This window comes from Bos javanicus, chromosome 6 (genome assembly GCF_032452875.1).
Source record: "Bos javanicus breed banteng chromosome 6, ARS-OSU_banteng_1.0, whole genome shotgun sequence".
NCBI classification, from domain to species: Eukaryota; Metazoa; Chordata; class Mammalia; order Artiodactyla; family Bovidae; genus Bos; species Bos javanicus.
In genome coordinates, this window is record NC_083873.1 from 4,494,175 (window position 1) to 4,510,323 (window position 16,149).

The window sequence follows — 16,149 nt, forward strand, 5'->3', positions numbered from 1 at the left end:
TCTGAAATTTTAACTGGGCTTTTCCTAGGAGAACAGTAAAGGAGTTCAGAGTTGCCTGAAACTTCTCACACTTTTTGTATTTGAGGATTTTGACTCAAAAGCCCTTTTCCAAATCAGAAGATAATTACTGTTTGGGTGGCGGAAGGATGTCAGAATTTAATGAGCATCTCTTATTTGACCCTGGTGTGACACAGTGCACAGATGAGAATTTGGTTCTTTTTGTGTTGCTGATGATTGCTGCTTCTGTCTGCTCTCCCCCCTCCATTTTTTTTTTCTTTACCTGTTTACTTACTTTTTTCTTTTCATTAGAAACATTTCTGGGAATCTCCAAACACAACTATCATTCTAATTTTTTTTTTCAGAATATAGAAGGAAATTAATATTGTGGGAAACATAAAAAGATAAAAATTTACTAAGGAGTTTAGTTGTCTACAGATTAGGGAATTGGGGGGAAATGCTCTTGTGGAAGGTTAACTAGAAAACCAATGTGTCATTCAAATTTTCCTGGAAGTAAAAATGACTGTATACTTCAAATCTTCAAGAAGACAGAAATTCACCTACTACAAAAGCACATGAGTCTTTTCCTATCAATTACAAGCAATAAGGCAGTCCAGATCACATAAAATCATCACAAAATAAAGGTCTGTATTTGAAACCAGATTCCAAGTCATGTAATGGCTACATTTTCAAGCAGTATTCAGTTAAACAAAATCTCAGTATAAGGATAAAAATTACAGAAACTCCTAGAGTTCATTTAAAAATAATATTTCATGTTTCATGCTTATTTCTAAGCCTGAATTAAAGCCCATGCAATAGTGTTTGTAAAATTATGATATATTCACCTTCTTTTGGCAGCTGCCCTGGAATATAAAACTGAGGCTCACGTCACTTATCCAGTGTTATTTGAGACATTTAAAAATAAATGAGGAGATGAAAAACAGAGATGATCTCATATCCTCTCTTAGTTTTTTCATGGACCAAGAGGAGCCAAGAGCCTAGGTGTCTGAGTGAGGGTAAAGTGGAGTCAGACTGCACCAGATCCAGTATTTCTTAGCATCTTGTCAGGGTGCTTGTCAGGAACTGAAATTTTAGGCTACTTTCAGTGGTCTGGCAGCCCTGTAAAATACTCCCTATTGGCTGGTTGTTAGAGAAAATGTTCCTGAGTTATTTTCAGGTGGCAATTGAATAATAGAACAAAAGCTTTGTGTTCACTGTGTCTTGGGGAGAGAGGTAGAGGAAGCAGGGACCAGCATCTGGAGCAGGAAGACAGACCAACCTCCTGGGTAAAGCTGAGACTACTCTTTTCTAAGTGGGTAAATACAATATTCTGGCCTTGGACCTATATTTTGAAATTCAGGTCTATCGTTTATATTTTGTTTGTCTGTGTTCAGTCGTGTCCGACCTTTGCAACCCCATGGGTTGTAGCCACCAGGTTCCTCTGTCCATGGAATTTTCCCAGCAAGAACACTGGAGTGGGCTGTCACGTCCTCCTCCAGGGGATCTTCCCAACCCAGGGATCAAACCCACATCCTGAATTGGCAGGCAGATTCTTTACTACTTGATCCACCTGGAAAGCCCATCAGTTCAGTTCAGTCGCTCAGTCGTGTCCGACTCTTTGCGACCCCATGAATCGCAGCACGCCAGGCCTCCATGTCCATCACCAACTCCCGGAGTTCACTCAGAGTCACGTCCATCGAGTCAGTGATGCCATCCAGCCATCTCATCTTCTGCGTCCCCTTCTCCTCCTGCCTTCAATCTTTCCCAGCATCAGGGTCTTTTCAAATGAATCAGGTCTTCACATCAGGTGGCCAAAGTATTGGAGTTTCAGCTTCAACATCAGGCCTTCCAATGAACACCCAGGACTGCCCATAGTTTATATTTATTTCACTGCAATTCATTTGACAGGTTTCCTGAGGTTCAATATCTAGCTGTTCTTAATTGGCGTACATCTAGGAGAAATTCCAAGAGAAGAATCCCAGTGCGCCCTGTCTTCTCACTGCCTCTCTAGTCTAAACTATGTAAGCAATTTAGAACAGTTTCTGCAGAGGAACAGTACCAAAGGAAAGTTTTTCCCTGCTTTCCCATCCTGAGCCTCCATAAGCCATGCCCTCATGGCTGAGATTTCTTCCTTGAACCAGTGGAAAACATTCAACTTGGACATTTTTGTCTTTTGGTCTTCCTGTTACCTCCTGTGTGAGGGTTTTAAAAAAGAGCATTTGTTGATGATAAATTCTTTTATTTATGGGCTATAGTAAGTTTTTACAAATGTGTTTATACTTCTGCACATATTCAAAACACATCTGTTTCAAAAAAAAAAAAGTCAGAATCCCAAATTCTGACCAAACACTTAGTGGATGTAGGAGGGGGGTGGGTCAGGAGATGATAACAGTGATCAGGAAGATAAGGGAGCAACAGGTTTGGGTAGCAACTACTTTTGTGTTGCCTGGGTAATAAAGCCACATAGAACAGCTATATTTTTAACAGGCCACCGTGTTTGGCTTGCAGCGCATATTGCTATAATAATGGTTTATTGTTCCACACAGCCAGACGACCAGTGGTATGCTCCTGACCAGTTTCCGCCAGATGTGCAGCACAAGGCAAGTGGTAAGACCACAGCTGGATTGAGCATTCTTTCATGTTTACATTTCAATAGGATCTTTGGGGGGGATGTTTACTCGACATGCATTCACTTGGACTTGGGGAGGACCCACTATAAAGTTGTGTTGCATACGCAACTCTAACATGATGCGCCTGGAGTTAAATCAAACTCCTTTAGAAAAAGAAAATGCTTGAGTGCAGAAATGCATGGATCTCAGTTCTGACTTCTGTTCCTATTCCGTCTCAGAGTCAGTATTCCAGCTGGGGTTAGAGATTCCAGCAGAGCTCTGTTATACCAATGACGGCACAAAGTTCTGTGATTCTACTACAAAGTGCAGATGCGCATCACTCTTTCAGGTTGAGGTTGCTAGACACATGCTTCAAATGTCACTGGCAGACAGACAGACAGACGAAACCAAAAGCTTAGGGCCGTGTTCCCTAATGACTAAATGTCAGACTCCAAGTTTAGGCCAGAGTTGCCCATAACACCCACTCTTAAGTGTGCTTGAAAACAGTAAAAAGTCACTTACAAAGTACTCACAAATAAGAATACTCTTTTGTCTTATTTTTCTCTGGTTTATCACGCTCCTCTTTCTTTTCAGAACCTGCTAGACATTCTGCTTCTTGCTTCTCTGCTCTCATGAGGCCACCCAGAAGTGGGCTGAATAAACTGGGCTATAATCATAATCCCACTTCTGTTCTCATCACATGCAATCAAAACTCAGCAATGTCTGCTACATGCTTAAAAATCGCAACGTGACCCACACCTGGAACTCTTTAAGTAGTTAGTATCCAGATACTGGAATCCATCTAGAAAAGCTGAAAACGAGCCATAGTCCAGTTTCAGGCCATGCTTGAAATGTTTTCTCCTTTAGTTCATATCTGAGGGCACAGAATTCTAGTTTCCAGTACAAGGAGTCCAGTAGGGAGTGGAAGTAGGGGCCAGGGATACCATGTGTAGTTTCTCCGGTTGGGAACTTCACAAGTCCAGGGGCTTTTCATGGTAGTCTGCATAAACAGAGCTCCCTACAGTTGTGCAGTACACAACCTTGACAGCTGCACACAGAAGCAGTGGGAGTGGCAAAGGCCACAACTAACAGTAGCATTATGTAGAAGAAAGATAAAGAGTGAGAACTCTATAATAAAATGTCTATATATTTATCAGAAAACTGTAGTACTTTCTTTTTTCTTTTCTACTACTAATATAACCATTGTCTTTAATGAGGTTCTTGGGTTCAAGTCTTAATGGAGAACTTTTAATTGAAAAGCATGCTATTAACCATAATGGTTGTTGCATAATGTCTATGTTTTTGAAATCCATTATTATACAATAGCTGAGTTGCCACCCAATTATAATTTCCCATTTTATATTATATTGATCTGGAATGAATATTAAACATGTTTTCTCCTGCTGTTGCTGCTGCTAAGTCGCTTCAGTTGTGACCAACTCTGTGTGACCCCATAGACGGCAGCCCACCAGGCTCCCCCGTCCCTGGGATTCTCCAGGCAAGAACACTGGAGTGGGTTGCCATTTCCTTCTCCAATGAATGAAAGTGAAAAGTGAAAGTGAAGTCGTTCAGTCATGCCCGACTCTTCGCAACCCCATGGATTGCAGCCCACCAGGCTCCTCCATCCATGGGATTTTCCAGGCAAGAGTACTGGAATGGGGTGCCATTGCCTTCTCCATTTTCTCCTGAGTTGGAGTTTAATCACTAGACAAAAAATTATACAGTAGAAAATTCAATAATATCATGAAGCCATTTATATATCACTATTATATTCATCTTGGACAAATATCCTAGAACCTAATAACTATATAAAACAAGAATGAATTGTGATGACCTTCAGAAACTAAATAATATGCAAATATATAATTTTATAGTCAGTGTGTGAGACCAACTGATTTTTGTCTATTTGGTAAGAAATATAGAGCTTTGTGATGTAAAACATGTTGTGTGACATGGTCTACAGATGTAAAATTACAATGAAAAATTAGCCTTTATTATGTAGCAACCTGAGTACCATTAAAACATTGTTTTAATCTTCACAGCAATGCTATAAAGTGACCATTTTACAGATGAGGAAACTGATTAGGAAGATTTAGCCCTGGAATTAGATTTCAGGTACATTAAGACTTCCAAACCTGTGTTTTGAATCACATCCTATAGTGCCCTTGAAAACCTACCTCTCTTGCTATATTAAGCATTTTCTAAAATGATAGATATAAAAATGACAATTGGGGTCTTATCGTGGATAGTTATGGGACTAGTACCTAACCCTCAATAATTTCCTCTTCCTAGGAAGTCATAACGTGCATTATCTGTGCTTCTCATTCGACATTTAGACTCTCACAGGTAAAAGACACAGTGCTATGTAAGAATGTGCTTAGTCGCTCAGTTGTGTTCAACTCTTTGCAATCCCATGGACTTTAGCCCACCAGGCTTCTCTGCCCATGGGATTCTCCAGGCAAGAATACTGGAGTGGGTTGCCGTGCCCTCCTCCAGGGGATCCTCGCAGCCCAGGGATCAAACCCAGGTCTCTCACATTGTAGGCGGATTCTTTCTTGACTGAGCCACCAGGGGAGCCCACTTAAGAATAAGTGCATAATAAATGTGTCATAAGATAAAAATCTTGCTTGAGCAGTCCTGGCAGAAACTGAAGGGATATTGCCATTTGAAACCTGACCTCCATACCAACACAGCTCTGCAGCTAACTGTGGCTTGTCTATAGCAGGGAAAGGGTTGATCATGACCAGAGGACCATCATAGAGAGAAACTCCTTACTTAAAAATCTACCTGCTCCTCTTCTAGTTTCCAAAGCTGATGCTATTTCCAAGGTCAAGCCAGGTCTTGAGACTTGGCAGAAGCTCTGAAATCACCCTGTCACAGACATTGCATGTACCATTAATTAATTTCAGTAATGATTCTTGTTAGTTTTTGTTTCATTTAATTGGAAAGCTCCTTTTGCTTTGTAGAACCAATGCAGTTGCTCAGAATGCTTGAAAATAATTTTGTGGTATTGTTTAAAATATATAGGTTTTAAAATCTTTTTATTATAAAGATATTTCTATTGTCTCATTATATGACTAATATATTTATTCTCCACTATTCAAGAATATAGTGCTAGTCAATATGGCCTGTGTTTGGGGCCGGAAATACCAAAATTCAAGCCGTAGGAAGAAAATTGAGTAGAAAAATGAGACTCTTTTTGATAATCTCTAAACAGAAACTATTTCTGAAAATTGCTCTAAGTTTTACTCATATAATAAATACTTTAAATATTTTGTTTAAATAAAAAGGATCCTTTTTAAAATATGGATATTTAAATTAATGTTAATTAGTACATGTGCTTTATAGATTGTCCTAGTTCTTGGTTTTTATTAATTTCTTATGCTCATGACAGATCTATTTTTCTGACCCCAATATATTTAGGATATTTTTATCTTAGCATCTTCCTTTGTGATTCCTCTTATTATAATTTAACCTTAAATAGTGACTCTGATTTTTACACATGGAGCCTTCTGATTTTTCAAAGGTATAGTGGGTGCAAAAGAAAGTGAAATTGAAGTCACTCAGTCATGTCCAACTCTTTGTGACCCATGGACTGTAGTCGGCCAGTCTCCTCCATCCATGGGATTTTCCAGGCTAGAATACTGGAGTGGGTTGCCATGCCCTCCTCCAGGGGATCTTCCTGACCCAGGGGTCGAACCCAGGTCGCCCACATTACAGGCAGACTCTACCATCTGAGCCACCAAGGAATCCCAAAATATGTCGATCTTCCTATTAATAAATGAAGCTGGAAGGCCAGTATCAACTTTAGAACCCTGAGATTTCAGTCAGCTCTGTGCCAGAACACAGTGGCATGGAATGATCTGGGCAGTGCCCCCACCCGTGCCCTTTCACCCTCCCCCTGGGAGGGGTCTGGAGTGTGAATTTGAGAACAGCCCAGCGGGCATATCCCAACTTCATCCATATACCCCTCACTTAACAGAAGAGGACCACATGGAGCCTGGAAGCAGACCCAGGGTCGCCTGGCAGAGAACCTGTGGGTCTACCTGCAGGTGCTGGGGCTTGTTCTAAAGGGAGGCAGGCTCCCTTAGTGAAGGGGAGTCTGGCTGGAGGAGGGCCAGAGCTGGGTCCTCTGAAGACGGGAGGAGACACAGGAAAGGGCTCCCTGGCTGAGCAGTAAGGTCAGCAGGTATTTAGTACACATGGGACAGTCGTCGGCTCAGCCTTGCTCTCAGTTACAGCCGTGGTTATTTTAGAGTGCTTTGGGGACACACTGAAAAGCAAATCTTTTAGAGCTAAAGATTTAAATAAAGGTTTTCAAATCTTTGAGAGTTTCCTGGCTTTTTCTCTGCATAGGATTAAGTAATGGCATTTTTCTACTTTGAAGTCCACAGATGTTAATGGGTTACAGTTTCTGTTTAAATGTGTGATTTTACAAAGAATATTTCAATCTCATTTTATCCATTATCAGAATGGAATGCAAAATGATTTCCATGTCTCCAAAACAATTATGGCACAGTAGAGTTACTATAGCCTTGAAAACACATTGCTGCCTCCTTTCTGAAATGTTACAAGGCTATGGTTTTTGACTGTATTTTATGCTGATCACTTCTGTACCTTCCAAAATTCTCATATGGTGTAGAGTTAAAGTTTGTCTAATAAGCTGTTCAGTCCTTACATATTTGGAACGCGTGAACATAGGCATGCAAGATTGTGTTGTAAGCAAACATCATTATTTCTTTACAATACAGAAGATCAAAGCCCAACCATTCTAACTGACCTTTACCAATGTCAAGTAATAAGTAATTAATAGAATAATGGCTGAATTCGTTTCCTAGGACGACCATAACAAAATACCACAAACTAGGTGTCTTATTGCATCAAAAATTTGTGCTCTCACATAATTTATTCTCAGAAGTAGAAGTCCGAAATCTACGTGTTGACAAGAGTCAAGCTCCCTTTAGAGCCTGGAGGGAGGGGAGGGTCCTTCCTTGCGTCTTTCAGCTTTTAGTCATCCCAGATGTTCCCTGGTTGGGACAGCATAATCTGAATCTGTGTCTATTTTCTTCATGTGGCTATCTTCCCTTTGTGTCTGTGTCTCGATTTTCCCCTTCTTATATATATAAGGACACCAGTCATATTGGATTAGGCTAATCCAGTATAGCCTTATGTTAATCTGCAAAGCCCCTATTCCCAAATAAGGACATGTTTACAGGGTAAGGACTTAAACATACCTTTTAAAGAGGGCACAGTTCACCCTATAACACTGACTATACGCCAGAAACTATTTTAGGTGCTTTATGTTTATTATCTCATCAAAACCTTATAGCAACTGTGTGAAATGAGGACTGCCGTTGTCCTGTTTTGCAAACGTGGAGACTGAGGAGCAGAAAGATCATGTAACTTGTCAAACCCCACATGGCTGGAACGCAGACACGCCCGCACAGTCGAGCTCCAAAGCCCACATTGTAACCGCTAAGCCATATCAAGTAAAATGTAGTAGTACCATACTTTGCACTATTGTATTTAAATAAATTCTGATGGTCTGTCCTGAAAGTCAGAATCTATATTTCTCAGTTTGTGTCTTTAATAGCTGTTTTTATATTTAAAAGTTACAGGTGATTTTACATTGGTAAATGGATTGGATTAGTTGGACTTTTACAGTTCCCAGTTGTATAAAGAGATAACAGACCAGTGTAAATAGCAAAAACTACTCAAGAAATGTAAGAAACAGCAGAAACTTAGAGACTATGCATTGTACAATTTTCAATACCAATGGACAAAACAATATTTTTCTTTTATAAAATATTTTACTTTCTTAGTGAATAGAGAAGAATTAATTGAAATTTAGAGATGGATAATTTTATGCCTGTTTCTAGAGTGTTAGAAAAGAGTTATAGGAGAAATGCCACCTCATCTTTAATACTCCAAAGGTCAACCTATCAGTAAACTAAGTGATTTTGCTACAAGAATACTAAATAGAACGCAAAAGTACATTTACATGTGCAGGAACATATGAAAATGCAAGTAGTAAATACATTCCTGCTGCTGCTAAGTCGCTTCAGTCATGTCCAACTCTGTGTGACTCAATAGACAGCCGCCCACCAGGCTCCCCCACCCCTGGGATTCTCCAGGCAAGAACACTGGAGTGGGTTGCCATTTCCTTCTCCAATGCATGAAAGTGAAAAATGAAAGGGAAGTCGCTCAGTCACATCCAAATCTTCTCCACCCCACAGACTGCAGCCCACCAGGCTCCTCCGTCCATGGGATTTTCCAGGCAAGAGTATTGGAGTGGGATGCCATCGCCTTCTCGGAAATACATTCCTAGACAAACACTAATCTTTATAAGCAATGGACTTTGGGATACATATATCGCTTTGAATTAGTGCTTTTGTTTTCTTTGGCTATACACCCAGGAGTAGAATTGCTAGATCATATGGTAGTTCAATTTTTCATTTTTTTGAGGAGTTTCTATGTCATTTTCCGGAGAAGACAATGGCACCCCACTCCAGTACTCTTGCCTGGAAAATCTCATGGACTGAGGAGCCTGGTAGGCTGCAGTCCATGGAGTCACACAGAGTCGGACACGACTGAGCGACTTGACTTTCACTTTTCACTTTCATGCATTGGAGAAGGAAATGGCAACCCACTCCAGTGTTCTTGCCTGGAGAATCCCAGGGACGGGGAGCCTGGTGGGCTGCCATCTATGGGGTTGCACAGAGTCAGACATGACTGAAGCGACTTAGCAGCTGTGTCATTTTCCACGGTGGCTATACCAACTAACATTCCCACCAACAGTGCCCAAGGTTTACCATTTCTCCACTTCCTTGCCAACACTGGTTATCTGTGGTCTTTTTGATGACAGTCATTTGGGCAGGTGTGAGCTGATTTCTCATTGTGGTTTTGATTTTCATTTCTTTGATGATTAATGATGTGAGCATCTTTTCATGTGCCTATGGGTCAAATGTCTGTCTTCTTTGGAAAAATGTCTATTCAGGTCTTGTGTCCATTTTCAATTGTTTTTTGTTAATATTGAGTTATATGAGCTATTTATATATGTTAGCTTTAAACCCATGTTATTCAAATCATTTGCAAGTATTTTCCTCCCATTCAGTGGCTTGTCTTTTCATTTTGTTGACGGTTTCCTTTGCTGCGCAAATGCTTTCCAGTTTAATTATGTCCCATTTGTTTAGTTTTGCTTTTGTTCCTTTGCCTTAGACAGATCAAAAAAAATATTGCTATGATTTATGTCAAAGAAGTTCTGCCTATGTTTTCTTCTATAAGATTTGTGGTTTCCAGTGGATATTTTTTTATATAATGACCACAGTTCTCAGAAAAATATTTCTTAAACATGGAAAAAGTAACTTTTCATCTTCCTGTTACTAAAATGTTAGTTTACCATATATTTGAAATGCCAAATGCAGGGCAGCAAATATAAAACATTTAGCATACTAAATCGTTATCATCAATCAAGAAAACTCCATTTCTTGGCATTCATATGATTTTTTAATTCTGTTGCCATGAGTAAACTTCTTTATCTTCCCTATGGCAATCGTTTGTGGCATTTTTTCCTGCTCCTACTAAAATTCCAAATTTTTCATATTGGTTTTCATGATACGCATTTACATCTTACCAACTCTGATCTTTTCTATGGCCTTGGCAATAATGCACCCAGTATCATATTTTTAAAGTAGTATATTTGGCAATTATCTCTCTGTGGGTTGAGTACTGAACCTAATAGTAACATATATAACTCACTTTCATAAGCAAATGCCAGAGCCACAAAAATGCTAGCAAGAATGAGGAGTAGTCCAGAGCATTCCTCCTCAGGCATGATCAGAACTAGGCCACAAGTGATTTCAGGAAATAGTACGCATATGTCAATGTTGAAAATAATAACCCTCCATTTGCCACCTCTTGATTTCGCAGTGTAAACTTGTGGGGGCTCATGAATAAAGTATTTCTTTTCTTGCCAGCCTCAAAGTTTATGTTAGCCCTAAGCCAGAAGAAAAGAAATGAATCTTTAATTTTCAATCTGAAGCATTTTCCCTTTGGTTTCCATAGGTCTCCCCTCAGAAAAGAAAGCCAGTCAGTAGACGCACACACCGGCGGAGGAGCACACGGGCCGGGGACAGCTTGGGGGAGGGCCCTCCGCCCGGTGCTTGCTGGGGCTCGTGACTGCCACCGCTGCACACCCCGCCTTCACTACGAATGCCCAGGAATGGCTCCCCTTGGCAGGAATGGAGGATGAGGCTGAGACAGCTGAGATCCTGATCGAGTCCAAGGAGCCAGAATTTACAGCCTATCACAGCTTCCAGTTTCCTGGAAATGAGATTTGGCTGATGAATTATGGGTGATGCCTCGAAACTCTCTTCAGTATATTGCTGTTGGACTTTCAGGAATGATTTCATGATTTTTCAGCTCCATTTGTGATGCAGTGATATTGTGTGTTGATTTAAATGTGTTCCCTGGGGGAAAAGTTTCTGCAGTTATAAAATTTTAACATTGTTCCCATTATTTTTTTGTAGAGGCTTAGGTCTTCAGCCAGTTTATCTAGATGCTATGTTCATGACTGTTCACCTCAGTGAACCTAGAAACAGAATTGAAGAGGTGTATATACTTTCTTAAATGGAAATAGTAAACTTAAAGAAAATAGTAAACTTGAAACTATAAACAAATCATTTAAGATGAGAAATTGTGAGCCTACTTCAGTTTTAGGTGGACTAGATTATGAAGGATAAAATCCTAATGTGATGGTGATGGCTTTGCTGTGTACATATGTATTTAGAGAAGTAGTTCAAAAATACATGAATTTGCAGTTAAATCTGTTTTCTTCCTGTGTATTTACATAATTACTAACAAAAAGCATAACTCTGTCTTCTCAAACTAATTAAAATGGAAAACAGATGTATCCAAATTTTATTGCAGTTAAATTATACAGTTACATGACAGATGTCTAAAGATTGTGCTAAGTCTGATAGCCTGCCAGACTCATCTGTCCATGGGATTCTCCAGGCAAGAATACTGGAGTAGGTTGCCATTTCCTCCTCCAGGGGATCTTTCCAACCCAGGGATTGAACCCGCATCTCTTACGTCTCCTGCATTGGCAGGTGGGTTCTTTACCTCTAATGCCACCTGGGAAGCCCCAAATTCAATCCTTTGAGAACTTTTCAGCAAACACAGATCAACAATATTTACAGGTATGCTGTGCTGTGCTCTGCTTAGTGATTCAGTCATGTCTGACTCTTTGCGACCCCAAGGACTGTAGCCCACCAGGCTTCTCTGTCCATGGAGATTCTCCAACAAGAAAACTGGAGTGGGCTGCCATGCCCTCCTCCAGGAGATCTTCTCAACCTAGGAATTGAAACCAGGTCTCCTGCATTTCAAGAGGATTCTTTACCATCTGAACCACCAGGGAAGCCTCCCTAAAGATTAAAGAGATTTAAAAATACTAAGTTCATCCATTTAATAATGATTCTGTTAGGACCAACTGGAGATCCTCTTTGTGAGGAGGTGTAAAGCAAGAGTGTGAGATTCATGAATATCTGTATTTCTCTAAATATCTAAAGAACACCAGGAGCATCAGTTGAAGCTGCAGTCAAATAAATAATCCAGAGATACACGTGGGAGTATCTAGCTCCAACTTCCAGATGTTATTCTGCTTAATTCCAGCTCAATGTTTTCTACTTAAACTTCTGAAAATACTTGAAGCTTTGTATAATAGGAAGATTAAAGGGTCTTATGAAGTAAAATACTTTCAACCTCAGTCTTTGGTTGCTTAATTCTTAATGATTCTTGAGAAAGAATTATCCTTTCCTTACTAAAGCTTTGTTTTACTAAAGCTTTGTTTTTTCTACTACTTGTTAAAGAGACAAATCATTCCTGGCCAATACTTGAGTGTAAGTGAATCAGAAAAACAACAGTTGCTTCCTAACATTTTGCTGTATTTTTGTAAATTCCCATTTCCTTGAATTAGTTAAAAAGTCATTGTAATCCAACTTCTAGTACTGGATTATGTTTGCTTACTGAGGTGTTCCGACCAGAATAAAAAGTGAACCTATATACAAGAAGTACTCCTTGATTGGCTTGTTATAGGTCAATTCAGCAGCAATAATACATGATTTAATTTAGTGAAGATATCCTATTACTAATTAGCAAGTTGCCAAACATTGGCAAGATTTTACAAATGCTAATGTCCTGGGAGAAAATCCAGTTTAGGTGAGACCTAATTTCTTTTGAACTCCCAGTGGGTGACGGCAAAAGTACAAAGAGGACCCTTGCTCAGAGTACTACTGCAAATCCGAGACCGACTTCCACACCCCTCATCTGCAAGCCAGCCAGCCCCTCCTGTCCCTCTCTCTGAATCATTAGGGGACTACTTGTGAGGGTCATACCCCTAGGCTATGCACTTGCTTCTTTATCACACACAATGTTAGAAACTATGAGGAATAGCCTTGTTCCTTTGAAAGCAGAGGAAGTCACAGCTCACAGTCTCAGTGTCCCTTGCTTTGGAAAAGTAAGACCAGGCATATTTTAGATTTTCAATGATCACAGAGAATTTGATCTTTGACTTGAAGGTATCACATTAAAAGAAAAGCATATTCACTTTGTCATGGTTGTGGGGTGATGTCAGAAGACCTTCCTTGGAGCCTAGTTGGGTCTGGGAGTGGGGCCAGCTTCTAATGCTCACTCACGGGCTCAGAGGTTTTTAACTTCACTTTCCTTATCTGCAGAAAAGACTATTTCAGACTAAATTTCTAATATTATTAAGCATGGGCTAGCTTCCAGATGATTTTCCTTAGTTCATTTACTGAGCTCCATCACCAAGCAGAAGAGGCATAATGATCCTCTTGCTACAGGTGATTGATCAAAATGTGGCAAGAAAATGACAGAGCCAGGATTCAAATCTTCTCCAGGGCTGCCCGGTTCTGTGCATGCTCTAACCCTGCTTCTAAATTATTCCAGCAAGTTCCACTTGTTTTACAGTTCTTTTGGTCTTCATCAAGTTGCAGTACGAGAGCATATTTCTTAGGAGAAAATATTTTTATAAAAATGCTACATATTGTATAGAATTTATGCTACCCCCTGAGTAAAGAGAATTATCTCATTTAAGCTCCTACATAGAAAAAAAAATAAACGTTTAATGTTAAAATGCATTAAAGGTACAACTATGGGCCTTGTAGGTTGCTTTCACACACTGACACTTTTTCACATACCTCAGTCACTGGTAGAATTGAATCTAAAAGACATATATCTCCCAATTCCACCATTAAATTTGACGATTATTCTTTAAATACCCACTTGTTTTAAGCAATGTCCAGGCAGCTCAACATATCTCACGCTTCTTTCTCTCTGCACTAATTTTGATTGAGTCCATATCTGAAGGGAGGACAGACTCATTTAGCAGCCATTATTCTCCCCAGTGTAAGATCTCTTTGTCTTGTCTCATCTCTCACTTTTGTATTGATCTTCCTGATCACCTGCATGATATTACGTCCTGGGAAGATATAAAATCAGTTGCATTGCTGCTGCAACTCTACTGTGATCTGGCTTAAGCTTCAAGTACAAGCTCAAAAGAAAAGAAAAATACTTGCTATAATCCTAACTTTTACTTTTCAAAAATTTTAGAAATGATTTCTCTTGCCTACTTTCTTTTTTGTATATATACCTGTTCACTTTCGTCAGTCTCCTCTCCAAGGGAGAATGGTATTATGAGGAAACAGTTACACCTCCAGCCTTTGTGGTTCCATAAAAAAAGGAAAGTTCTGCTAATACACACATGCCATACACACAGCCACAGACACTACAGGCACGTGTGCACGTGTGCACACACACACACACACACACACACACACACACACCCCACCTCTGCCTCCCCATCCTTCCAGGCAACACTGTGGGCCTCCGGTTTCTCTGTCTGTGGTTGGGTAGATAGATTCAAATGGAAAATTTTCCATAATAAAGCTATTTATTTCCATTTGCCTCAAATGCTTGCATGTGTATATTTCCAGGAATATTGACAAACTCTATCTTATGCTTCCTACAGGAAGTGATAACATTGAGGTCTAAAACCAATTAACTTGTCAGTAATTGCAAGTTATATGAGGGGAATTTAATGTTTGTGGAAAGGTGTGAGTCTCACTAATTTGTGTCCTGAACTCAGAAGTTAAAATAATTTCTCTCTGCTCTTCTTCCACTTTATTCCATTCCAATATCCAAAAGAAGAGCCCAATTTATGAGGTTCATGAAGTAACGACTTGGGTAAACTAAACCCAACCCATAGGGCTTCCCAATGCCCTTAATTTATTACCGAGAATTAATTGGCTGGGAGAATCCCTCCTGTGAACCGACTTTCTGGAATCTGCCCTTGACTGGGGGGGGGTGTGCTGGGGCGGCCTGGTGAGCCCGTTTGCACATCTGCAGGGAAGCCTCTCAGCTCCCTTCTTGCTCCTCTGCAGCCCCCGGATGACAGCCCACATCGGCCAACACAGACGCACAGGCAGCTGGCAAGCATGAGGCCCCCTCCGCTGAGACACCCCTCTGCAGGCAGGAGGGTGGGCTTCCTGCTGGTGAAGCTACTCAGTGGGTCCCTTCACATGCCTTTGCCATGCTCAGTCCTTATCGTCCACCTGCCCTGGAAGGGGGGCTGAGAACACGTGTGCGAGTTCTCAGGGTCCACCTACGCTGAGACTGCATTTCTAGCAAGGGGATACGGCATTAAACAGAATCTAGCATGTAAAGGAGGAGAAGGTGATGGCACCCTACTCCAGTGTTCTTGCCTGGAGAATCCCAGGGACGGGGGAGCCTGGTGGGCTGCCGTCTATGGGATCGCACAGAGTCAGACACGACTGAAGCGACTTAGCAGAAGCAGCAGCAGCAGCATGTAAAGGTTGAGACTTATGCCTTCTCTCCTCCTTTGATTCTGTTTAACTTCCATAGGTTCTTTCTCTCTGTCCTGGGTGGAGGCTCTAATGTCTTCCTGTTTTCTGACTGCTTCTGAATGACTTAAATCAAAAACATGTCTTTCCGTTCAGTGTCCTCTACTTCTTTTTTCATACTCACTTCACATTCCTTTTAAGTAACTGAAGTTTGAAAGAGGCAAGATGGATGCTAGCCTGCATGTCAACAGTATGATCTCAAGTTCTCTCTTATATGAGGGTCTCTAGATTCCTATTTCTCAATCCAGATCCCTCTCCTGGTTCCTAATTAAGAGCCTAACACTTTGCAAACTGTGAGGAATGACATCTTCCCTTCTAAACCCACTCTGTCTTCTATACATGATTTTCATCTACAGAATTGCCATTCATCTGGTCCCACAAACCAGAGGCCTCTGAAATAGCAGCGCCTCTCCCCTCTGCCTCTAGCTGCCCATTTCACTGCCCCCATGTCACTCGAATCTCTCTGCTCCTCTCCAGATCCTTCACTCTCAACATCTGTTCATACTTGCATCAGCTCTCACCTACGCTACCCCTGTAGTTCAAATGTCAGCCGGAGACCTAACCCTGCATCCCTCCTAACCTCTCCAGGAGCAGCTTACTTTTTT

At 40.7% G+C, this 16,149-nt stretch overlaps 1 protein-coding gene across 1 annotated transcript in view; it reads left to right on the plus strand.

Annotated features, from left to right (window-relative positions):
• The window catches only part of TNIP3 (TNFAIP3 interacting protein 3), a 120,271-nt gene extending 107,175 nt beyond the window's left edge, over positions 1–13,096 (plus strand). The window contains exons 13-14 of the mRNA XM_061421202.1: positions 2,544–2,604; positions 10,671–13,096. Coding sequence (XP_061277186.1) covers positions 2,544–2,604; positions 10,671–10,702 — 93 coding nt within the window. The 3' untranslated portion in view covers positions 10,703–13,096. The remainder of the gene's footprint in view (positions 1–2,543; positions 2,605–10,670) is intronic.
• Positions 13,097–16,149: the final 3,053 nt, after the last annotated feature.